The 9,982-nt window shown below is 35.4% G+C and overlaps 1 protein-coding gene across 1 annotated transcript in view; it reads right to left on the bottom strand.

The window, feature by feature from the left end:
* Positions 1-849: 849 nt before the first annotated feature.
* The window catches only part of LOC105626871, a 107,151-nt gene continuing 98,018 nt past the window's right edge, over positions 850-9,982 (bottom strand). The window contains exon 11 of the mRNA XM_012208162.1: positions 850-1,185. Within this exon, the coding sequence (XP_012063552.1) occupies positions 850-1,185 (336 nt within the window). The remainder of the gene's footprint in view (positions 1,186-9,982) is intronic.

The raw sequence follows: 9,982 nt of genomic DNA, 5'->3' as shown, positions 1-9,982 counted from the left end.
ATGCACACTCGTATTGCAAAATGAGGTTGCATAGTAATTATTGGATTCAATAATTAGAAATTATTATAGACTTTACATTTTAGGGAAAAATAAAACAATATACGATTAAAACAGTATACAATTGAAATGTAATGATCGTTTAAATAATGCTTAGATTTAGATTTTTCATGGTTTTTACAAATCCATGAAAGTTTCTTTTTTATACAAAAAAGCATAATTAGACTTAATTAAACTTTTTGTGTTATCTAACATTCAAAATTTGTTTTTCATTCAAATATATTACAAGTTATAGTCACTCTATTATCACAATTACACATAGTGATCCTAAATCTATGTTTAATAATGAAATTAGACTTAAATATAATTACATGGATTCAAAATATTCGTATTAAAAAATACTATTTCGTTTATAAAAAGTAAAAAGTAGAAGATAGCCAACTTAATAAACAATTTGTCAAAAGTGTATTAATTTTTTAACTAATATGTCCCTTATTTAGGGACTCAAACTCATTTTTTTCTTTTTAGTAAAATGATTTTGAATTTATAATTTGTTTTTCATATGAAATAACCGGATCTCACGAAGTCACATTCAAGAATATTATTAACTAGAAGAAAAATTCAAGAAAATCTCTCTCGGTTTATGAAGCATCATATGAACTACTTTTTTTTTAGATCGCTGTTTACTAAAATTCGTTTATTATGCCGTTGAAGATGCACGACTAGGATGCTTTATGCGAAATATCATTATTTGGGAACATTGCGTTTGTACGTGTAGGCCGTACTGAAATCTAATTTATGTTATTCAATAAGTAAGATCATTATTCGTTTGGAAATACCGCTTTACTTTTGCTATAAGTACGCGGTATGTTTACTACTGTGCTCAAGTGCAGCAAGAACATCCTGCTTTTGTCTAACGTACAACCGTCCTTTTTTCCACGGATTTTGCAACTGAAGCGGCTTAAAATCATCTCTTAAACAACGCTCTCGCGCACCGATTACAGCAACTAGACAAAAGTTTGGTAACTCATCAGCTGTGTAAGTAGGTCCCTTTTGTCCTTTTAGGATTACTGCCATATTCAATTGCTTTACAACAAGATCCACGACTTCCCGCGCCGTGGTCCTTGGTGTTACATGCAGTTTCAAACTGGTACCAGCTGCTAAACCAGTCTCATAGGCCGCATAAACCTGCAAAGACATCATGATATATATCTCTTATAAGGGATATATCATATGATAAGAAGAATAACAAAATACAACAATATAGAATAAGGAATAAGTTTAACTATAAACACGTAGATAATTAGAATCTATAAAACTATATGACTGATACTACACGATGAATAAAATGTTACATAAATGTAAGCTTATGTGTAACATATATGTGTATCTAAAATATTTTAATACTTAGTGAATAAAAAGAACAGCTGTGAAAGAACATTCAGTGTTTTTGAATTCATATCTTTATTTACAAAAGAATATTTGAAGCCTTTTAAAATTTATTAAACATCTGTTTAAAGTTAATACTTCTTTGTAATTCACTTTTTAAGTGGAACACAGTACTTATGCATTAAAAAAAGTGTTAAAAATATAAGCGCTTTGCTATTTGTAGATCAAAAGTTTACTATAGTGATTTTGTTATTCATTCCGACAAGAATCGGGAAATGAGTAATTTTTTATTTTATATAAAACATTTACAAAAAAAATATTTATTATCGCAATTCCTATTGAAGGAAAGATAGGCTTTTCAAAATATTGAAGATTTTGATTGAAAGCGTTAAGGCTAAATGTTGCAATCAATAATTAAGACTCCTGACTAATCGCGATGTTGGAATCGTCAGAAGCGAGAAATAACACGTTAATTTATGCTGCATGCTATTTTTAAATAAAGACAATTTGGATGAAACGAAATAACGAGATTGCTTTAAAACACTAATAAAAATCGATGAAAACTATCTTTTCCTCCTTTAATAGTCAGTAAATGGTCGTAAAATGTATGTAAAGTGACTCTAGCAGAAATACATGATTTGATAACTGTTGAAACGAGTAAAATATATTATTATTTCAAACTTTAGTTTTCATCGATAATTACTTATCAATGTCGTAATTATCGATGAAAACTAAAGTTATTTTGGAATTTTATATGTAAATATATTTTATTCGTTTCGAGATAAGTCACATTTTCACAATTAAGCAAATAATAACGAAAAGGCATTCAACATAAATTTCAAAATGTCATTTTTCCACGCCTACAAGTTCAACCATTTATCATGGTATGCTATAACACACATACAAACACAAGCACGAATCCATGCTCGTGTGCTCGCCGTCGGCCCGAAAATGAGCTCTTTCACATGTCGCTTCTTTAGAGTGATGTCGTTTCGTAAGTCGTGCGGTTCGGACGTCTTTCGAGAGTAGCATAACCTACGAGTTTATTAGCTTTTTATCGAGCACTTATTATTGAGAGCAATTCTCTCCTTTTTCTTTTCTTTTTTTTTTCTTATTTGATCCATCGCGTGGTTTATTGATCTCTCTGGGCTTATATTTTCCCCCGCACACGATGGTCTCGGCCTTAGATTGGGATCGGATGGGCATCATAGTCGTTCTAACGCTTCCTTTTCTCCCCCCCTTTCTTTCATTTTTAATTCTAATCCCGCTTTGTATCCTAACACTATGAATTGATTTCCCATTGATTTCAACTCTCCTGATGTTTCAAAACAAGAACTCTTAAAAGATCTCATTCAAGAAATGGACATTTCCCTTCCGACCAAGTGTGCCTCAAGAGACGCTATTGCGTCATCTCTTGATTTCAATAAGAAATTTATATCTCAATCACCCACAGAGTCTTCAAAAATGCAAATTTCAAAAGTTATGAATACTAGAAAGTGAACTGTGTCTAACCCGGTGGACTGCAACGAGGACATTTCGAGTGTTACATCAAAGAAATTGTCATATACCTCTAATCTATCTATACAATCGAAGCCACCTACTCAATTATCTACCAACGATTCTGTAAGTACAGACATTACAAACTTGATGAACGCTTCTCAACCTAAGATTGTCCCGGTCCTTTACCGATCTCAAGATAATGGCTCTTAGTAGTAGTATATGTGTATTCGTAGTTTATGTGTATTCTACTAATCGAGACAGCTTCATCCATCCTACTTTGATTAGTAGCATTGCCAAAGTACACATTCCCGGCATTGCTGAGATTAAGAAGATTGACAAAAGAAAAATTCTCATCGAATGTCCGCCAACGCTGCCAACAGAATTACGGCAAACCTTCGCTCAACATAACCTTCATGCTTTCATTCCTGCATACAAAGTTCTCACGACAGGGATTATTCAAGATATTCCAGTTGAAATTGATATCGAGACCATTCGCTCTAACATCAAAATTCCTCGTTGAAAATTCTCGACATTCAGAGATTTAATCGCAAAGTCAACCGAGATGGAAATAAATCTGAATATCCCTTTTAAAATCTTGCGCATCAAATGTGCAGGTCAAACCCTTCCAAAAGAGATCTTCATTTTTAAAATCAGATCCAGGCCTAAAATCTGCGTCTCTTATTATCGCGTTGGACACATAGCCAGAATATGCAAAAGCGAACCTAGATGTCTCAACTGCAGCAGCAAAAAACACGCTGAAAATGAATTTTGTCCACTGCAAGGAGAACCTAATAAGTGCATCAACTGTCAGGGTAACCATAGTGCAATCTCTGTTCTCTCATTCTTAATCACGCATTATTAGCCTGGCGGCTATTGAAAACATTCCTTTGGCTGACGCTAGAAAAATTGTCACCAATAGCATTAACTCTCCTAACTCGAATTGCAGCCTTAACTCAGGTAATTTCTCCTCTTTTTGAGAACAAAGTCATGTAGGTAACCTCGCTAATTTTCTTACAACCCCTAAAACTGGTTGCAAAATAATATACCGCTTAATTCTTTCAGATCTTACGCCGATACCGTTAATTCCCAAGCGAATCCCCCCCTCCCTAAGGCATTCAAGTACATAGTAATTCTTCGAACAAACAATTCTTCTTCCCTCCACACAATTTACCAAACATACATCTTCTTCTTCAAATATTTCAAAGACTCAACTTCGCTTCCCGGCTTCGATATTGAAGCGTATCACAACGCTTTTTGAGACTCTAACGGTAGGTCCTCGTAAGTCTCCAGCAACAGAGTTTCCCTCCAGAACATTCTCTCTTCTTCTAGCAATTTCCCCCTCTCGGCGAACTTTTTCATCTCTTCCTCTTTTAATAATATTCTTCACTTAATTACTGAATTCTTAATTTTTTGCAAACGAACGACGCAGTTAAAATTATTAGCATTATTCTCTCACTCATCTCGAATGCCATCCTTCAGCCCTCCTCCTATGCTTCCGACAATCATCTGATATGCCTTCAAATTTTAACTATAATGTCATTACTCTGATAACTTCTCGTCTAACCATATCTGTCTAAGAAGACAATTTTCGGAACTAGATCACCCTCAAAATCTTTTTTACGTTCCCTCTCTTCGATAACTTCGAAATCCCCTTACTCTTACAAACACTCCCGCGACTCTAGGAACTTTTCTAATTCCTTAAACTATTATGGAATTGCAGGGGGGCTAGATACAACCTAGTCTCTCTCTAATCCATTTCTCATAATTTTGACATCATTTGTTTGCAGGAAAGTCTCTGCTTAAACCCGATAACAACTTTAACATTCGAAGCTTCATAGCCAGATTAGACATTTCTCAACCTGGAGATAGAGGCATCCTGTATCTGTATCCTAATCAAAGAAAATCTTAATTTTGAAATGATTAATCTTCCTTCTCTTTCCCGTCTGTAGATTCGTTGTCATCAAACTTCTTTCTCCTAAAGATCCCATTATTATTGTTAATATCTACTAGACCCTCAGGTAAAAACCTCTTTGTCCTTTTACTCAGATCTCATAAATCAATTTCAAAAATTTAAGCTATTCCTTATTGTTGGAGATCTCAATGTTTACCACCGCGATTGAGATATACCAATACATCAATTTCAGGTGCTAAACTTCTCAAAGTTAAAGAGGCGACTTAATTATTTTCAACAAAATTTCTTCCACCCTAGTTCACCCCTTATCCCACTCTGCTATTAATATTGATCTTGTCAATTCATCTTCTCTTTTATTCTTCTTATGCAAAACTCGAGTGAAAGACACTTATGGCAGTGATCGTCCGGTTATTAGGGAATTTTAATTTTTACCTCAGTACTCACTTAAATTTTGCTACAAACTCTCTCTAAAATCACATGATCTAGATAATATCTATTTATATCTTAAGTCTAATGCTTCAGACTTTCTATTTTCGTTTACGGACGCTTCTCTTATAGCCCGTTATAATAAATTTTTCTCGTTCATTTTGGAATCTGCTAGAAATTTTGTCCCAGTTAACAAAAAGCTTCCGCACAATCAGGTTTATTCAAGACAGCCTGATCCTCCCCTCTGATGGAACAACGCGTGTTCCCAAGTCGTTGATCAACGAAAGCATGCCCTCAAACATCCTTCTCCGGAAACTTATTCTCTTTTCAAAATCTTCCGCAGAGAATCTCTTAAACTTTAATTCAAACTTTAACAAACGCTCTAGTTGGCGTAACCTGATGAGTGATTTCAGTGTACAGTGTGGTCGTACTCTATCCATATATATGGTCCTTCATCAAAAGTTTCAAACGTAACAAACACAAAGTTTCCGGTAACGATCTGAAATTTCAGCAAAGTTTTAATGATGCGATCTCTAAATTATATCCTCCTTCCTGCTTTCCCAATTTTAGAAGACATGAATCCGAATGTTTTTTCCCGACTCAATGATCCTTCACCCTCACGATTTCACAAGGGTCTTATCTTCCGCTCTCTTCTCCTGGACTCGACCAAATTGATTACTCTATTATTCTCAATCTACTCTCTGAGTACTTAGACTCTCTCCTGGGAATTTTCAATAATATCTTCCCTGACTCATAGTCTGACTTCCTTGTCGTCCTCATTTTCAAACTAAGTGTCTCGTCAGTTACCTATCTCCTGTTTCATTAAAGTTATGGAACATTTTAATATACTTTACTTGTATAGTATATCGAATCTCGTCCCATTCTTTCAAACTCAGGATTTAGGTTATTTAGATCTTGTACGGATAATGGCCATGCTTATCACCAATGTTAAATCTGATTTTTGAATCATTCTCCCACTGTGGCAATTTTCATTGACATTGACGGGCGTCTTCGATAACGTTGATTCGCATATACTAATTAATGATCTTCTTGATATAGGTATTCTAGCTTACATCAGGAAATTTATCGAAATTTCATTGGTAGACGATGCTTCGTCAACGGTACGTTGGTAGGCCCCTTTGATTCATTCAAAAGCATTCCACAGGGCTCCACTCTTAGTCCCCTTCTATTTAATATCTATTTCTAGGAGATGGCCTCACAGATACACATGCCAATTTATAATGTGCCGATGATGCTGTTCTCTACGCAACGGAATGTCAATGACGCTATCAAATTTATTCAACATTCACTTAATGATATTTACCTGAAAAGCAGAGGTTTGGATATCTCCCTCAAAATCCAAGTGGATCATTTTTAGCCTGAACAAAATATTTCTCCTTCCTTTTTACATCAAGGAGGTCCCTAGAATGAACTCACATTGTTTTCTTGGAGTCATATTGGATCACAAATTAAACGGCAAGCTATAAACCTTAAATACCTCACGGAAAAAGACAAAAACATCATCAATATTAACACGGTTTTATCGGAAGTTTCATGGGGTTCTCATCCCGGCCTACTGCTCACTATCTATCACTCTTGGCTCGATCGAATACGACGGTCAATTTTTCACTTGGAACACTAAATCTCCTAATTTCATTAAGCTTTTCCGAATTCAATACAAAGCCATCAGAAAAGCTATGGGATATCGTATCTCCACTCCTATCAATACTATACTATGTGAAGCGAAAATATCTCTTCTTCACCTTAGATTTAACCTCGCCATCTCAAGATACACAAATCTATGGTTTGTAAAAATTTAGTCCATCTTACTCAGCCCTAATACAAATGGAGCTTATTGTTTTCCGCATGAACCGGAAGATTGACGCTATTCAAAGCTCCAATCTATTTAACACATACATCACAACACTTAGAAAAACTCATTCACCATTCATCTTATCTGGCAGTATTCTGGCATGATTTGGAAATTTTATCCTACAAGATCATTTACATTAGCGCCATGTTTGGTTGACAAGGAAAACTCACAGGATTTGTTGCTGCCCAATTCCTTCATAAATCTTTTGATTACAGACAAAACGTAGTCATCTTTTATACGGACGGTTCCAAGGAACCCGACTATTCTTTCGGTATGGGAGTCTTTTCTCCCGATTTAAATATCAACATCGCTCATAAACTTCCTGCTGAAACGTTCATCTTCTCTGCTAAACTCTGAGCAAGCTACAGTACAGTAGGGCAAGCCCTACTTGCTCGAGACTGCAACCATGATCGCATAACCATTTGCAGTGACTCTAGACAGCGTCTTCGACGCTATCTACAATAAGTATTATCAGCGTAATTACATAATTTATTATATCAAACAGGTCATTCTGAATGCAACTAAGGATCACATCTCCATCACTCTTTTTTGGATTCTTTCCCACTCTGGTATTTGAAATGAAACTGCTGACTCTATTGCCAAAGAAGCTGCAACCAAAGGCTTTTCTTCCAATTTTCGTGTTCCACATGAAGATCTCTTTTACGAATCCAGGAATAAGGCTGCGCTACAATTTAATAGCTATCTCAAGACAACAGCTTCTACTAAAGGCGCACTCCACTTCGAGCACTATTCACACGTCTCTAAAAAAACTTGATTTGAGGGAACCTCCCTTAACAGAAAGGAAATTGTTGTGATTAATCGTCTGAGATCTAATCACTACAATTTAAATAAAAGCTTATATAGAATTAACATGATCGATTCCTCTTCTTATTTTTGTGAAGCAATAAAGCAAAGAATCAATCATATTTGAATACGATCTCTACAGTCACAAAATGACTCTACAATCTTCAACTTCGTTCTTATTTATGTAACAAATCCTAACTCTCCTGAAAATATCTTTCCTTTCCTTTTCTACCCCTTCCCCCCCCCCCAAGTTGTGCAGGCTTCTCCTTTTATGAAAGCTAGCGAGCTCTTGTTTTAAATTTCCCTCTCCTCTTATGGCGTGCAACTACCGCTGGATGGCAGCAGGCGTCTGGGCAGAGGAAAGTAACCACCAATCAAATACATGCTACACTTACATATTTAATTTAAAATACTTTATATCTATTATAGGAGTCCTCAACGGCCCAGTAAGCCTATCTGGCTTCTGAATCAAGGAGAAGAAGAAGAAATCGCTTCTTTCAAGCGATCGAAAATGCTTTCCCACCAATATTTGGTGACTCTTAGCATCAATAAGCGACGAGGAGCATTCTAATAACATATAAGTTTTAATAAATTGTAGTATTTTTAATAAATAGTGTATTCCTCTCATTAATCCAGAATAGTATAAATCATGTCAAAACGTAATAATTTACGAGATATTTAATTGTTTATGATTTTTCATGCGCCTTATATATCTCCTTCATAAACTCGAGTAGCAAGAATAGATCAGTAGAAGGATTATAGAATTTTACCGGAAAAGAATTATAAACCAGCATTTCTTTTCATGAAAATTTTCGAAAGGCCATTAGAAAAGAAATGCGTATGTTTGAGACTTAAGTCTTGTGAAGAAAATATGCAAAAAAAATCGAACAGCACAAAAGCACGTTTTTCGCTCATAAAACAAAAAATATTGATTGTATAGAAAAAAATTCCTTATGAAAAATTTTGTAAATATTTGAAATACCTATGAGACGTGAACATTAAAATCGATCTATTCTTTAGTTAAGTAGAAATTTATTAGTTAAGTAAAAAAAAAATAAAAACCACCAAAAAGGTTCTTTTTTTCATTCGCTCTCTGTTCGTTATGATTTAAATGCAAAGCTTCGAAATTTTCATAAAATATAGCCCTCATAATGACAAACAAATCTAGTACTGAACGCGCCTGAAATGTTCATTAGTTTTTGCAAAAAGCCATTTGATCACTAAAAACTTGTCTGCGGAAAACTTAATTTCTTCATCTTTGAGTAATCGCACAGCAATTTACAGGGATTTTTTACATTTAAAAAAAATGCAATAATTTTGTTATATGCATCAAATAGCTGTGTGAAGCATTCGAGCATACGACTAACATTTTTCTACGAATTTAAAAAAAAGTTACCCTCCAATTATTAGAAGCCGAGATATTAGGTGTACAACTTTGCTTCCCCCGTTTTTTTTCCGAAATTCGAGGCTTTATTGTAAAAAACTGGTTATACATTTATGATTCAAAGTATTGTCCATCGCTGGCCACTACTTTCTCCCATCTTTCGAGTAGCGTACGAATCCCGCGTCGAAAAAACTGGTCATCTTTTGAGGCTCTCCACGAATCGATCCAATTTTTTACTTCTTCATAAGACCGGAAGTGCTGGTCAGCCAGGCCGTATGCCATTGATCGAAACAAGTGATAATCAGAGGGAGCAATGTTTGGAGAATACGGCGGGTGGGGTAGGACTTCCCATTTCAACGTTTCCAAGTATGTCTTGACCACTTTCGCAACATGGGGTCGAGCATTGTCATGCTGCAAAATCAATTTATCGTGTCTCTCGTTGTATTGCAGCCGTTTGTCTTTCAATGCTCGGCTCAAATGCATCAATTGCGTTTGATACCGATCGCCTGTGATTGTTTCAGTCGGTTTTAACAGTTCATAATACACTATGCCGAGCTGGTCCCACCAAATACAGAGCATGACCTTGGACGTCAAAATCACCGTTCTTGAAGCGTTGAAACCACTCACGACATGTTCTTTCACTAATAGCGGCCTCACCATAAGTATTTGAGAGCATTCGATGAACCTCAGTCGCAGA

The sequence above is a fragment of the Atta cephalotes genome (genome assembly GCF_000143395.1).
Source record: "Atta cephalotes unplaced genomic scaffold scaffold00007, whole genome shotgun sequence".
Taxonomy (NCBI): Eukaryota; Metazoa; Arthropoda; class Insecta; order Hymenoptera; family Formicidae; genus Atta; species Atta cephalotes.
This window is presented reverse-complemented; position numbering and strand designations above follow the sequence as displayed.